This window comes from Haliotis asinina, chromosome 8 (assembly GCF_037392515.1).
Source record: "Haliotis asinina isolate JCU_RB_2024 chromosome 8, JCU_Hal_asi_v2, whole genome shotgun sequence".
In the NCBI taxonomy this organism is placed as follows: domain Eukaryota; kingdom Metazoa; phylum Mollusca; class Gastropoda; order Lepetellida; family Haliotidae; genus Haliotis; species Haliotis asinina.
In genome coordinates, this window is record NC_090287.1 from 38,122,010 (window position 1) to 38,138,990 (window position 16,981).

Sequence of the window (16,981 nt, forward strand, 5' to 3'; positions counted from 1 at the left end):
CTCAGTATCTCCTACGGACTTAATATCTCCTACGTACTTAATATCTCCTACGTAGGACTCAGTGTCTCCATCGGACTTAATATCTCCTACGTACTTAATATCTCCTACGTAGGACTCAGTATCTCCTACGGACTTAATATCTCCTACGTACTTAATATCTCCTACGTAGCACTCAGTGTCCCCATCGGACTTAATATCTCCTACGAAGGCCTCAGTATCTCCTGCGGACTTAATATCTCCTACGTACTTAATATCTCCTACGTAGGACTCAGTATCTCCTACGGACTTAATATCTCCTACGTACTTAATATCTCCTACGTAGGACTCAGTGTCTCCATCGGACTTAATATCTCCTACGTACTTAATATCTCCTACGTAGGACTCAGTGTCTCCTACGGACTTAATATCTCCTACGAAGGCCTCAGTATCTCCTGCGGACTTACTATCTCCTACGTAGGACTCAGTATCTCCTACGGACTTAATATCTCCTACGTACTTAATATCTCCTACGTAGGACTCAGTGTCTCCATCGGACTTAATATCTCCTACGTACTTAATATCTCCTACGTAGGACTCAGTATCTCCTGCGGACTTAATATCTCCTACGTACTTAATATCTCCTACGTAGGACTCAGTGTCTCCTACGGACTTAATATCTCCTACGTACTTAATATCTCCTACGTAGCACTCAGTGTCCCCATCGGACTTAATATCTCCTACGAAGGCCTCAGTATCTCCTGCGGACTTACTATCTCCTACGTAGGACTCAGTATCTCCTACGGACTTAATATCTCCTACGTACTTAATATCTCCTACGTAGGACTCAGTGTCTCCATCGGACTCAATATCTCCTACGAAGGCCTCAGTATCTCCATCGGACTTAATATCTCCTACGTAGGACTCAGTATCTCCTACGGACTTAATATCTCCTACGTACTTAATATCTCCTACGTAGGACTCAGTGTCTCCATCGGACTTAATATCTCCTACGTACTTAATATCTCCTACGTAGGACTCAGTGTCTCCATCGGACTTAATATCTCCTACGAAGGCCTCAGTATCTCCATCGGACTTACTATCTCCTACGTAGGACTCAGTATCTCCTACGGACTTAATATCTCCTACATACTTAATATCTCCTACGTAGGACTCAGTGTCTCCATCGGACTTAATATCTCCTACGTACTTAATATCTCCTACGTAGGACTCAGTGTCTCCTACGGACTTAATATCTCCTACGAAGGCCTCAGTGTCTCCTGCGGACTTAATATCTCCTACGTAGGACTCAGTATCTCCTACGGACTTAATATCTCCTACGTACTTAATATCTCTTACGTAGGACTCAGTGTCTCCATCGGACTTAATATCTCCTACGAAGGCCTCAGTATCTCCTGCGGACTTACTATCTCCTACGTAGGACTCAGTATCTCCTACGGACTTAATATCTCCTACGTACTTAATATCTCCTACGTAGGACTCAGTATCTCCTACGGACTTAATATCTCCTACGTACTTAATATCTCCTACGTAGGACTCAGTGTCTCCTACGGACTTAATATCTCCTACGTACTTAATATCTCCTACGTAGGACTCAGTGTCTCCTACGGACTTAATATCTCCTACGTACTTAATATCTCCTACGTAGGACTCAGTGTCTCCTACGGACTTAATATCTCCTACGTACTTAATATCTCCTACGTAGGACTCAGTGTCTCCATCGGACTTAATATCTCCTACATACTTAATATCTCCTACGTAGGACTCATTGTCTCCATCGGACTTAATATCTCCTACATACTTAATATCTCCTACGTAGGACTCATTGTCTCCATCGGACTTAATATCTCCTACGTACTTAATATCTCCTACGTAGGACTCAGTGTCTCCTACGGACTTAATATCTCCTACGTACTTAATATCTCCTACGTAGGACTCAGTGTCTCCTACGAACTTAATATCTCCTGCGGACTTACTCTCTCCTACGTAGGACTCAGTATCTCCTACGGACTTAATATCTCCTACGTACTTAATATCTCCTACGTAGGACTCAGTGTCTCCTACGGACTTAATATCTCCTACGTACTTAATATCTCCTACGTAGGACTCAGTGTCTCCTACGGACTTAATGTCTCCTACATACTTAATATCTCCTACGTAGGACTCAGTATCTCCTACGGACTTAATATCTCCTACGTACTTAATATCTCCTACGTAGGACTCAGTGTCTCCTACGGACTTAATATCTCCTACGTACTTAATATCTCCTACGTAGGACTCAGTGTCTCCTACGGACTTAATATCTCCTACGTACTTAATATCTCCTACGTAGGACTCAGTGTCTCCTACGGACTTAATATCTCCTACGTACTTAATATCTCCTACGTAGGACTCAGTGTCTCCATCGGACTTAATATCTCCTACGTACTTAATATCTCCTACGTAGGACTCAGTGTCTCCATCGGACTTAATATCTCCTACGAAGGCCTCAGTATCTCCATCGGACTTACTATCTCCTACGTAGGACTCAGTATCTCCTACGGACTTAATATCTCCTACGTACTTAATATCTCCTATGTAGGACTCAGTGTCTCCATCGGACTTAATATCTCCTACGTACTTAATATCTCCTACGTAGGACTCAGTGTCTCCTACGGACTTAATATCTCCTACGAAGGCCTCAGTGTCTCCTGCGGACTTAATATCTCCTACGTAGGACTCAGTATCTCCTACGGACTTAATATCTCCTACGTACTTAATATCTCTTACGTAGGACTCAGTGTCTCCATCGGACTTAATATCTCCTACGAAGGCCTCAGTATCTCCTGCGGACTTACTATCTCCTACGTAGGACTCAGTATCTCCTACGGACTTAATATCTCCTACGTACTTAATATCTCCTACGTAGGACTCAGTATCTCCTACGGACTTAATATCTCCTACGTACTTAATATCTCCTACGTAGGACTCAGTGTCTCCTACGGACTTAATATCTCCTACGTACTTAATATCTCCTACGTAGGACTCAGTGTCTCCTACGGACTTAATATCTCCTACGTACTTAATATCTCCTACGTAGGACTCAGTGTCTCCTACGGACTTAATATCTCCTACGTACTTAATATCTCCTACGTAGGACTCAGTGTCTCCATCGGACTTAATATCTCCTACATACTTAATATCTCCTACGTAGGACTCATTGTCTCCATCGGACTTAATATCTCCTACATACTTAATATCTCCTACGTAGGACTCATTGTCTCCATCGGACTTAATATCTCCTACGTACTTAATATCTCCTACGTAGGACTCAGTGTCTCCTACGGACTTAATATCTCCTACGTACTTAATATCTCCTACGTAGGACTCAGTGTCTCCTACGAACTTAATATCTCCTGCGGACTTACTCTCTCCTACGTAGGACTCAGTATCTCCTACGGACTTAATATCTCCTACGTACTTAATATCTCCTACGTAGGACTCAGTGTCTCCTACGGACTTAATATCTCCTACGTACTTAATATCTCCTACGTAGGACTCAGTGTCTCCTACGGACTTAATGTCTCCTACATACTTAATATCTCCTACGTAGGACTCAGTATCTCCTACGGACTTAATATCTCCTACGCACTTAATATCTCCTATGTAGGACTCAGTGTCTCCTACGGACTTAATATCTCCTACGTACTTAGTATCTCCTACGTAGCACTCAGTATCTCCTACGGACTTAATATCTCCTACGTACTTAATATCTCCTACGTAGGACTCAGTGTCTCCTACGGACTTAATATCTCCTACGTACTTAATATCTCCTACGTAGGACTCAGTGTCTCCTACGGACTTAATATCTCCTACGTACTTAATATCTCCTACGTAGGACTCAGTGTCTCCATCGGACTTAATATCTCCTACGTACTTAATATCTCCTACGTAGGACTCAGTGTCTCCTACGGACTTAATATCTCCTACATACTTAATATCTCCTACGTAGGACTCAGTGTCTCCATCGGACTTAATATCTCCTACGTACTTAATATCTCCTACGTAGGACTCAGTATCTCCTACGGACTTAATATCTCCTACGTACTTAATATCTCCTACGTAGGACTCTGTGTCTCCTACGGACTTAATATCTCCTACGTACTTAATATCTCCTACGTAGGACTCAGTGTCTCCTACGAACTTAATATCTCCTGCGGACTTACTCTCTCCTACGTAGGACTCAGTATCTCCTACGGACTTAATATCTCCTACGTACTTAATATCTCCTACGTAGGACTCAGTGTCTCCATCGGACTTAATATCTCCTACGTACTTAATATCTCCTACGTAGGACTGAGTGTCTCCTACGGACTTAATATCTCCTACGTACTTAATATCTCCTACGTAGGACTCAGTGTCTCCTACGGACTTAATATCTCCTACGTACTTAATATCTCCTACGTAGGACTCAGTGTCTCCATCGGACTTAATATCTCCTACGAAGGCCTCAGTGTCTCCTGCGGACTTAATATCTCCTACGTAGGACTCAGTATCTCCTACGGACTTAATATCTCCTACGTACTTAATATCTCTTACGTAGGACTCAGTGTCTCCATCGGACTTAATATCTCCTACGAAGGCCTCAGTATCTCCTGCGGACTTACTATCTCCTACGTAGGACTCAGTATCTCCTACGGACTTAATATCTCCTACGTACTTAATATCTCCTACGTAGGACTCAGTATCTCCTACGGACTTAATATCTCCTACGTACTTAATATCTCCTACGTAGGACTCAGTGTCTCCTACGGACTTAATATCTCCTACGTACTTAATATCTCCTACGTAGGACTCAGTGTCTCCTACGGACTTAATATCTCCTACGTACTTAATATCTCCTACGTAGGACTCAGTGTCTCCTACGGACTTAATATCTCCTACGTACTTAATATCTCCTACGTAGGACTCAGTGTCTCCATCGGACTTAATATCTCCTACATACTTAATATCTCCTACGTAGGACTCATTGTCTCCATCGGACTTAATATCTCCTACGTACTTAATATCTCCTACGTAGGACTCAGTATCTCCTACGGACTTAATATCTCCTACGTACTTAATATCTCCTACGTAGGACTCAGTGTCTCCTACGGACTTAATATCTCCTACGTACTTAATATCTCCTACGTAGGACTCAGTGTCTCCTACGAACTTAATATCTCCTGCGGACTTACTCTCTCCTACGTAGGACTCAGTATCTCCTACGGACTTAATATCTCCTACGTACTTAATATCTCCTACGTAGGACTCAGTGTCTCCTACGGACTTAATATCTCCTACGTACTTAATATCTCCTACGTAGGACTCAGTGTCTCCTACGGACTTAATGTCTCCTACATACTTAATATCTCCTACGTAGGACTCAGTATCTCCTACGGACTTAATATCTCCTACGTACTTAATATCTCCTACGTAGGACTCAGTGTCTCCTACGGACTTAATATCTCCTACGTACTTAGTATCTCCTACGTAGCACTCAGTATCTCCTACGGACTTAATATCTCCTACGTACTTAATATCTCCTACGTAGGACTCAGTGTCTCCTACGGACTTAATATCTCCTACGTACTTAATATCTCCTACGTAGGACTCAGTGTCTCCTACGGACTTAATATCTCCTACGTACTTAATATCTCCTACGTAGGACTCAGTGTCTCCTACGGACTTAATATCTCCTACGTACTTAATATCTCCTACGTAGGACTCAGTGTCTCCTACGGACTTAATATCTCCTACATACTTAATATCTCCTACGTAGGACTCAGTGTCTCCATCGGACTTAATATCTCCTACGTACTTAATATCTCCTACGTAGGACTCAGTATCTCCTACGGACTTAATATCTCCTACGTACTTAATATCTCCTACGTAGGACTCTGTGTCTCCTACGGACTTAATATCTCCTACGTACTTAATATCTCCTACGTAGGACTCAGTGTCTCCTACGAACTTAATATCTCCTGCGGACTTACTCTCTCCTACGTAGGACTCAGTATCTCCTACGGACTTAATATCTCTTACGTACTTAATATCTCCTACGTAGGACTCAGTGTCTCCATCGGACTTAATATCTCCTACGTACTTAATATCTCCTACGTAGGACTGAGTGTCTCCTACGGACTTAATATCTCCTACGTACTTAATATCTCCTACGTAGGACTCAGTGTCTCCTACGGACTTAATATCTCCTACGTACTTAATATCTCCTACGTAGGACTCAGTGTCTCCATCGGACTTAATATCTCCTACGAAGGCCTCAGTATCTCCTGCGGACTTACTATCTCCTACGTAGGACTCAGTATCTCCTACGGACTTAATATCTCCTACGTACTTAGTATCTCCTACGTAGGACTCAGTGTCTCCATCGGACTTAATATCTCCTACGTAGGACTCAGTATCTCCTACGGACTTTATATCTCCTATGTAGGACTATGTATCTCCAATGTAGGACATACTACCTCCTCTGTTGTACTTCATACATATAGTCTGGTTCATAATTATTGAGAATTTTTCTTCTTACTTTGAGCTATCCTAACACCTCAACCGATTCACTGATACTTAAAACTAAGTAATGGTATAAGGGAGGTAACTCATCTTGGCCTACTGAGTATAGTACAATTAGAGTTACCTCCCCTGAATCTGTAGCAGACGTCATTTTCCTCAGCACTGTCAACAATGTCTGCTGAAGATAAAAGAAGGTTGATTTTTGAGTTGTGTAATCAAGGAATTGATGATGTAAATACATTGGCAGAGAGAACAGGAACTCCTCTTTCTACTGCGTATAGGATTAGGAAGAATTTTAAAGAGGGAAAGGATTTTGGGCACCAGAAAGGAGCAAGGAGACCCAGAAAATTGGACTTCTCAGATCGCGTCCGGCTGGGAATTTTAGCGTCTAAAAAGCAAAGGGCAAGCATCTCCAACATCAGGTATGAAATGATAGAAAGGGGATCAACAGTTGTATCAAAATCTACATTTAGAAGAAATTTGATTGATCTTGGATGGGAGAAAAAGACTGGAATTCCTTCTCCTCTCATGAAACAAGAACATAAAGACAGGCGTGTTGAGTGGTGTTTGGCACATGAAAACTTTGACTGGGAAAATGTGATTTTTACTGATGAAAGCTCAATATGGGTATATCCCAATAATGTGAAAATATGGACAAAGTCTGCGTCAGCACCGTTGTATCGACGACCTAAATACAGCCCAAAGTTTCATGTATGGGGAGGGATATCCTTATTAGGAACGACCCCGCTGTGTGTGTTTGAGGGAAATCTGACAAGTCAACGCTACACTAACATATTAGATAATTTTCTCCTTCCAAGTGCACATGTGTTTTCTGGAAATGACTGGATTTTGCAGCAAGATAATGATCCTAAACACACCGCAAAACATGCCAAGCAGTGGTTTCAGGAGAAAAATGTGACTGCATTACCATTTCCTGCATATAGTCCTGAATTAAATCCCATTGAGAACATTTGGGGGATGATGAAGGAATGTGTGAATCAAAAGGGGTTGACAAAAATTAAAGACATGAAGAGAGAAGTGGTCCGATACTGGGACAGCATAACTCACGAGACACTAACCTCTCTGATAGGAAGTATGCCTACCCGTCTTAGACTGTGCCGTGAAGCTCAAGGAGACTTGATGAAATATTAAATTGTTACCTACACAACATGAAAAGGTCAGTTCACTTTCACAATACATTCAATTTTACCTGATTTGTTCTCGTTTAATAATATGAAATGCTTTAGCTATTCTCAATAATTTTGAACCATACTGTATATCCTCTCTAAGGTTCGGATGATGAATTAAGGTTGATAAGTTGAGAAATGTTTGCATATGGAGGACGTTAGATCGGAGAAATGTAAGTCAGTGAATACTCATGACTGTTACTATACAGTGTTGTTGTTGTTGTTGTTGTTGTTGTGTGTGTGTGTGTGTGTGTGTGTGTGTGTGTGTGTGTGTGTGTGTGTGTGTGTGTGTGTGTACGTGCGCTTGCATGCGTTACGTTAGGGTGACGTGGACCTAGATCTGCTGTTATAGAGGTTTGGGTTAGTCTGTCGTACAGTCGCTGAAGCAAATATATCCAAGAAAGTCCAGGCAAGTCTGGATTCCCCTAGCATCTGAAAATGAAGGAAGCCTCAGGGCTCTTTTTCATTATATTATATTTTTTTCAATATGAACTTTTTTTCAGTAAAATATGTTCATTTCAGAGACTAGTTGTTAGTCTAGGTTTGGGTATGGTTATGTTAAATCTTACATACGTCTACGTAGTAGACACGTAGGAGTGAGTGAGTTTAGTTTTACGCCGCACCCAGCAATATGCCAATTATATGGCGGCGGTCTGTGAATAATCGAGTCTGGACCAGACAATCCAGTGATCAACAACATGAGGAACCGATGACATGTGTCAACCGAGTCACCGAGCCTGACCACCCGATCCCGTTAGTCGCCTCTTCCGACAAGCATAGTCGCCTTTTATGGCAAGCATGGGTTGCTGAAGGCCTATTCTACCCCGGGACCTTCACGGGTCTAGACACGTAGGATGTGTTAAGTACTACGAAGGAGATAGTAAGTCCTAAGTGACCCCTACTGCGCCACCCGTGTGCGTAATTGATAGATTAAGTATAGGCTGTTCATTTTTACTTCATTTTTAAGAAAAATAACGAAACACTTTGAAATTTGATTTAATCATCTGCCAGTGGTAATGAACTGTTAAGACTGAAAAGTAACGAAGTCAGTATACGTCTTAATATTTCGTCTTTTAACCCTAATTAGTGTATTATATTTGTATGCATTTTGAAAGTTAATAAAAAGCATATACTTATAGTGAATTTATAACATGCCTGTAAATCTAAACATTGTATAGATTGCCAACGTGAATCATATTTCATACGAGCTCTATGCGCGACCTAGCTGTCTGTAATACAGATTCTGTTGAATGCTGCAACAAATAAATTAAAACAAAATGCAGATATTAAATCTAAAGCAAACTGCATTATAGCAACAATGTCAGGCTATTACCTACTTCAGGAATGTATCCATCAATATCCACATTAAAGAGACGATATGCCATTCATCAGCAGCTGGTAAATAATCCTGCTCTATGTCATGTGTCTTTTAACAGTCTAATATGCGAAAAAGTGATGTATAGTTGCAGGTTTTAGGTGTATAGTCTCATTGGTCACCCAAGATAGCACACCTGGCAACTAATTGTATGATGTCCACCATTTTAAATAAATTATAATTATAACTAAATAATTTAGTTAGCCAGTAATGAGCAATCAATCCATCAACGTATTGGCGGTTAATTCTTTGAACGGAGGCTGTTGTAAATAATCAACCAGTGTTCTACTGGAAGCTGGCAGGGGTAATGGAGGCGAAGAACGATCTGAATACCACGAGTGGCGCTTAAAATGTTGAATAAAACATATTTCACTTGAGTAATTACTAAACAAGTTGTAAGAAATGTGATAGCACAGCCAAGTGAGGAAATGGGAGTGTACCTTGGATGGTGGCGATATTTTATTTTGACATGAAAAATATTTTTCGAACCGAAGCGAGGAAGGTACGTTGGCAACCTTTGCCATATGCGCTTCGCTCGCATATAAGAAGACTTGTCATATTCTCTATGCAGCGCAACCCCATTTGCGCAACAGTTTGCCTGTGCGTGAACTGTAAGGGAATTACAGTGTTCCCAGAAATTATTGAGAAAATCTTCGTTTTTTTTCTAATGATGCTAAGATTGGAAAAAGGGCTTTCACTATATGCACTAAGCATACTAAATAAGGGAGACAACTCTTGAAGGCTTACAAGGCAGCTCATTACGTCAAGAGTTATCTCCCTTGTCTGAGCAGACGGCTTCCTGTGTTGACATGGCAGAATTTACAGCAAGAGAGAAAAGAAAGCTCATTCTAGATGATTTTGAAAGGGGTGAGGCTGATGCTAAAGTGTTAGCTTGTAGACATGGTATTCCTCTGTCTACAGTATACAGAACTTTGAAGAATATTCAAACAGGAACCGGGATAGAGCACAAAGCAGGGGCAGGTCGGCCTAGGAAATTCAGTGTTGTGGATCGCCGAAGACTTGGGCAGATTGTGAGTAGGGGCAAATTGAAAAGTGTTGAGAACATCAGAAATGAAATGATTAGCAGAGGAAGTCCTCAGGTATGCAATGAAACAGTTAGGCAGGAATTACAGAGACTTAATTGGGTGAAAAAACGTGGAATTCCCTCGCCGTTGATGAAAGATGCACAAAAGGAAAAACGTTTAAACTGGTGTCGGGCTCATGAAAATCAAGATTGGGATAATGTTTTCTTTTCGGATGAAAGTTCTGTTTGGCTTTTCCCTAATTGTGTGAAAATTTGGACCAAAGATACTGTCAAACCTGTCTACCAGCGACCAAAACATAGCCCGAAGTTTCACATGTGGGGTGGCATATCGGCTCGCGGAGTGACGCAATTGTGTGTTTTCACGGGAAACTTGACAAAAGAAAGATACGTTGACATTCTAAATGGTCACCTTCTTCCGACAGCACAAACACTGTATGAAGATGATTGGATTTTCCAGCATGATAATGACCCAAAACACACTGCGCACTACACAAAACAGTGGTTGTCGGGCGAAAATGTTCAAGTTTTAGACTGGCCCAGTTACAACCCAGACCTAAACCCAATTGAGAATGTGTGGGGAGTCATGAAGGACAGAATAGACCAAAAGGGACTGAGAAATATTGAAGATATGAAGGCCGAGGTGGTCCAGTATTGGGATACCCTGTCACACGATTACCTACAAACTTTGATGGGTAGTGTGCCTAGGCGTATTCAGGCATGCATTGCTGAGCGAGGAGGTCTAACAAAGTACGAAAGCAAGACTGAGACTGTAAAAGGATGATGTTTTAACATGTTTATGTAAGTAAAACGCCAGAAGTTAATAAACGTAATGAGTTACATGACGCAACATGATTCCCAATAATTTCTGGGAATACTATATATGTGAACAAAATCATTTAAGTAAAACTTTTATAGTTTATATACATGTATTAGGCATTTGTCGAAACAACTTTCTCAGTAATTTCTGAAAATACAGTATATCCGTCAGCAGCGCAAGGACGAAGATCGCTGTCAGGAGACAGACATATATCAGGTTATGTATATGGACTGGTACACGCGCTGACATTCTATCCCACAAATGTCGTGTTATTCCCTCTTCATACTGAATGCACTGATCTGTTGACAGAATCTTTCATCGGTTTAACCTTCCTGGTTCCCGGGCCTCTATATTGATGAGAGGACCGGGAACCAGGATCCGGTTTACCAGACTGAGAGAACATCCGTCACCAACTCGTTATTCCGAGACAATTAAGTTGAATAGCGAGTTTACGGAAAGGACCGAGAGGTGACGCCTGGCACATATACAAACTATCCGTCCTTGACTGTGTGGTCCTAACGCGATTATCTACAGCTGGAGCATTGTTGAGTGCGTCTGTAAACATTAGACAAACCAAACGTGTTAAGTGTATCATCACTAAGTAACCATCTTCATACGGTTAGGGTACGCATTAGGGTAGGCTTGATGTAATTGTTCTGTTACTGCAGACAAGGGTTGATCAATCAATCATGTTTTGGACTGACACAGTGTTCCAAATGAACTTTTTAGCAAGTACATGTTTTAAAATAGGTAGCAAAATCCTGTAGCAGGTAGCAGCATTCTTTCCTCATCCCTCCAAGTCCCGTTACTGACTTTGGCCATACTGAACAGCATTTGCTCTCCTTGTACAAACAGACAGTGTTTTATACTTTTACCGTCCTTACACAGCACTCGTTACTTCTCTCCCGTTCCAATAACCTCCATGAAGACCCGTCCCCCACTCGATGCTTGTTATGTGCGAAAACAAGACGAACCAATCAGAACGCGCGTAACGGATGTGGTGCTTTGATGAAAATAATCCCAGTTATTTAAATCGTTTATGGCATAATGTTATGGTTACAAAAACATGAAAAAGTTGTATCATCATATTGAAAGTGTTAAGAACGTAGCTAACAGAATTGTGCTGTCTTATGTGAAGGTTTTTTTATAAGAATCATGCTACAGACGGTGAGAGATTCAAATACACACACGTGCGTTTATTTACAAAACAGCTCTCACAGGTCCAACTGAGTGTATGTCCTGAAGTAGGGAATCCATCCTGGCATTGACACCATGTCGAGCCAACACTTTGATAACTAGGCTACACTACCTCCTCTTTTACATGCAGAAAATAGTACCAGCCTTTCCCCATCTATGTCTACATGTCTGTATACTTTGAGGATTCGTGTGTACACTGTATTCTAAAAAAGACATGGTCCTCTACAAGCATGTTTTCCATAAAATTGAGTTGGATATATATGCAGCATTGCTGATGCCATTCCGACAGTGATCAATACTGAGACACGATTCCAAATTTTGGGGATAAAGGAGAGACACTCTCGGTTATTTCTAGAAAGATTCCGAATTCAGTTATTCCTTTTCTCTCCATTACAAAATAAGATAGTCTGTTTGCTGAAAACATGATTCCAAAACTTTTCTTTTCCAGAAACGATGTCGTGAAATATACTGTCCTTTGTCAGAAAGAAAGCATAACTCAACCTGTATTCAACTGGTAAAGAATGAACGACTGATTCTCACGACATGGAACGCAACACTGTCATTTAATGAAGATATCTTAATTTGGCCTATCAATCGACCATTTTTATATTTCAGTTCAGGACAGCATTTTCAGACCTATATTCAAAACATACTAAATGAATATGGTTTCACTGTTTATGAACTAAAAGAAGACTCCTATGCACGCATCAAGAGAGCTGACGCCCTTGTAATTGATGGAAATTATGTACAATTCACACTTTTTCTCCTGCCGAATTACACACTTGTATCTTCAAGAGAACGTTTAACTGCTGTACAAAATGTGAGTCTGAACATGACAATGGGAGGGACGACATTTGGAGTTCAGATACAACCAAGTACAAAACACAGAAATGTGCAGGGCAAACTGAAGTTGGCTCCAAGAAGCTTCAGACAAACATTTCTGGAAACAATGCGTCTTGATATGTCACTAAGTAGAAGAGTCGTATGCACGCATCAAGAGAGCTGACGCCCTTGTAATTGATGGAAATTATGTACATTTCACACTCTTTTCTCCTGCCGAATTACACGCTTGTATCTTTAAGAGAACGTTTAACTGCTGCACAAAATGTGACATGACAATGGGGACGACATTTGAAGTTCAGATACAACCAGGTACAACACGCAGAAATGTGCAGGGCAAACTCAAGTTGGCTCCAAGACGCTTCAGACAAACATCTCTGGAAACAATGCATCTTGATATGTCACTTACAGTGGCCCGCTTGATTTTAATACATGATCAATGGCAGCGTTTTCCACTTCGGAAATTAGCAATGTAAATGGTTCTGCTCTCGGAGACATAGAACTAATGAACATAATTACTTTCTGTCAAACTATGGAACTTACTTAATATATCTGGATGCAATTTTGAGGAAACCGGAGGAGATGGTGGTACAAATTCCAACTTATATATCAGGGGCTTTTCTTGCTCGTAAAATAACAACAGCAGTATGCATATCCCTTAGGTTACTCTTCCTTCTCCTCATTCTATCAGTCTACATCCCGATTAAGGAGCTACACACGATCCCAGGCCTCAACTTCATCTTGCTCTCACCCTCTGTCTTCTTTGCCCAAATGTTGTATCTGTTTGGAGCAAGAACGGTCGCCACCCCGACTATCTGCACCGTTATCGGAGTCCTCATCCACTACTTCTGGCTTGTGGTCTCTGCCTGGATGAACATTTGTTGTCTACACATTTTTAGAGTCTTCACCAAACCCTTCTCCTCGCGGCACTTAGCCGACGACAAGGTGTGTCTGATGATAAAGTATTCAGTTTGTGCCTATGGTGTCCCTCTGGTCATTGTAACGATGACTCTACCCATCACCTACATCCAGTCGGGCTATACTACTGTTGCCTATGGCGGTCCTGCTCTCTGTTTCCTCGTAACTTCTGGATTGGTCTCAGTTATTTCCTTTAGTGTTCTTGCTTGTTCGGAGTATTATTTCTCTGGACAACTCGTTGCGATTCAGAAACAGAGAAAATCAGACTTTGGGAAATAGACAGGCAAACGACATTATTACATTCTTCAAACTGTCGACTTTGACAGGTCTATCATGGTTGTTTGGCTTCATTGGCTACTTCCTTCAGAGAGAGGAACTGATGTATGTGTTCACTGTGTTGACAGCTGGACAGGGCGTCTTCAACTTCCTCTCGTTCGGTGATAGCAGACGAGTCCGCAAGATTATCTAAGAAAAATTAAGACCTTTGAGGCTAAGAAGTGAAAAAAAGGCCACGTGAACATGCAGAAAAGACCAAAAGGAAAGGATACGACAATGTATACCTCGTCCAAAAGAATGGAGATTCGTTTCTATTAGAATTTCTATGGTAGAATTAAGATCTTTCGTGCCTATATACACACTTCAGAAAAAGGGGAAAGAGATAGAAGCTGACTATCATTTCGTGTGTCCTCACTTCCGTCAAGTAGACAGTTGTTGTTACCCATATACTATCATCAGTGTTCAACATTACACAAACTTAGAGATCTTATACTTTGTCAAGAAGAAATAGCGAAAACAGGAGCCCTTAATCATTAATATGAGATATTTACATATCACATGTTGTATACTCAAACTCTAAGCAAGACACCCCTATGTCTATGATTGGGATCTATGTTATGCATGTCATAAGATAGGATACTGTATTATTTATATTGTATTATTACAGGATATTTATCCATGCAACTAGTACATACTCAAGGCGCTGGTATTTGTTTCCCTCGATCACTGGATGTGATTCCCAACGTCACATCGTATTATCAGTCTCAACTCCCTAGGGAGTATACAACTCCAGCATCCACTAGACGCATCGAGGTATCCAATTCACAGCTGAGTTGACTGGGACACAGTCACAGTATGACAGCACGATTACACGAATGTTCAGTTTAAGAACTATTTTACAGTCATTTTTGGCTTTCTACCGTGGGTTTTATGTAGTTGGTTTTTTAAAACTATGTGTTAACATATTCAATAAACAAATCCCATTTGTGGTTATTAAACTCATGTTAGAAAAAACAAACCCCACAACAAACAAACAATATGTCTTTAACAAATATGTTTGTTTTTTTCTTTTTTAGATGTGTCAGGGAGGTTTAATTCTTTAGAATAAATAAACAAAAACAGCAATACAATGTATGAGTACGTCGGTGATATTAAGTGTCATTGGAATCAAACAGGAGCTATTGCCAAAATGAAATCTTTCCAGAAGGGCACGAGTCGCTATTCGGCATGTCCCGGAAGAACGAAGTCACGAATTGATGTACATAGCTGTATACAGCATACATTATAAGTTGTTCACTGGTCCCTCGGGCCAGTAGGAGTCTATGGGCTCATGTACCAAAGCCCCGAGCCCCGAGCCCCGAGCCCCGAGCCCCGACCCCGAGCCGTAGGGCGAGGGGGAAATATACAAACCTCGAGGGTACATGAGCCCATGGACCCCGAGGGACCAGTGAACAACGTATTTATCTTACCGAACACCTGAGTTATGTTTTTGAACTGCTTGAAGCACTTCTGTTGAATGCGAGGCGAATCGCCATTTAGCAGACGACACTAGGTAAAACGATTTAGAGTTTTCTCCCTTCCATCGATTTTCAATCGCAAAACATCGGTAATTTCCGTGTTTGATGCGTGATTCAATGTTATTCGAAGTACTACCATGAAGCACCAGAAGAGTTGGGAATTCCTAGCGGTGTACACTAAAAATAATTCATCGCCTGTAAGCGGGGTACATTGAAAATAATAGAATAGCACTTAGCCAATCAGAAAGCGATATTCATGTGTGCGGTAAGATCAATATAGCAAATGTCACACAGCTGGTTATAGTAAATGGAAATACATTTCTTGGAAGTAATGGTTTTTATGTATACTATGACATCAACTTCAACTGAATCGCTACAGTGACAATTACATCCTTGTTTAACAATACACTACACTCCGATACAAAAACAACAATATTTTATGTTGTTTCGATGGTGTGTTTTCTGTAATTTGTGTTGTTTTTGATTAAGTGATAGTTATTGTTGGGTTACAACGTTTGGAGTTGTGAGTAATAGCTATATTACAGGTCACATTTCGTATCACAGTAACAGTGTTTCAGCGGCACATCTTTAAGGTAGCGCTTTAGAGTTGCCACCCTTCGGTGTGTGTTTTGACTGTTGGTAACCATGAAGCCTATCGCGAAGGTTCCATACTTCGCTGGAATGCTCAAGAATCTGTGACTGTGTATAAAAATGGATGGTAGTTTGTGATTCAACAGACTTAAGTAGAAAAAAAATAACACTGTATTTGAAATTCTGTGAAGACTCGTTCATGAATTTTATGTAATTTTGTTATCAACTGAATAAAACAGTTTTCTGCGGAATAGTGGCGGCTGGGTAGTATTTTGTCGTAAGACGAAGGTTCGATGTTCCAAATGAGCTCTATCTGTGAAGCCCATTTCTGGAGAACCCTACTGTCAGACTGATGATTTGTTGATTCTCATTCCCTTTCTGAAACTTGGTCTCCAAATGAAAGGCAATGTTTTTTCGAATGAAGTTCCTGCTTCGATTTAATACTCATGACTTTAATGTGAACAATATCAAAAATCAACATATACTTTTTATACTGTCTAAAATACAGATGATCCTATCTGTCTAAGAAATATTTATAAACAATAAACTATAAGCAGAATAATCAGATTAATGACAAAAATGTATATGAAACATCTGTTAATCAGGTTCAATCGAATACCATTAGGTCGAAGTTAAAGGGATCTATGTTAACACTTCGAGTTATCCAGGACTAAA

The 16,981-nt window shown here is 40.8% G+C and overlaps 2 protein-coding genes across 2 annotated transcripts in view; both read left to right on the forward strand.

Moving 5' to 3' along the window:
- Window positions 1-16,981, forward strand: part of LOC137294635 (uncharacterized) — a 41,822-nt gene that overhangs the window by 5,265 nt on the left and 19,576 nt on the right. The gene's annotated exons all lie outside the window — the stretch shown is intronic.
- On the forward strand, window positions 12,618-14,516 carry LOC137295259 (adhesion G-protein coupled receptor G2-like). The gene is given in 7 exon segments (XM_067826576.1): window positions 12,618-12,622; window positions 12,780-13,154; window positions 13,416-13,504; window positions 13,507-14,130; window positions 14,133-14,153; window positions 14,156-14,407; window positions 14,410-14,516. Coding segments are annotated over 7 exon segments (1,473 nt in total).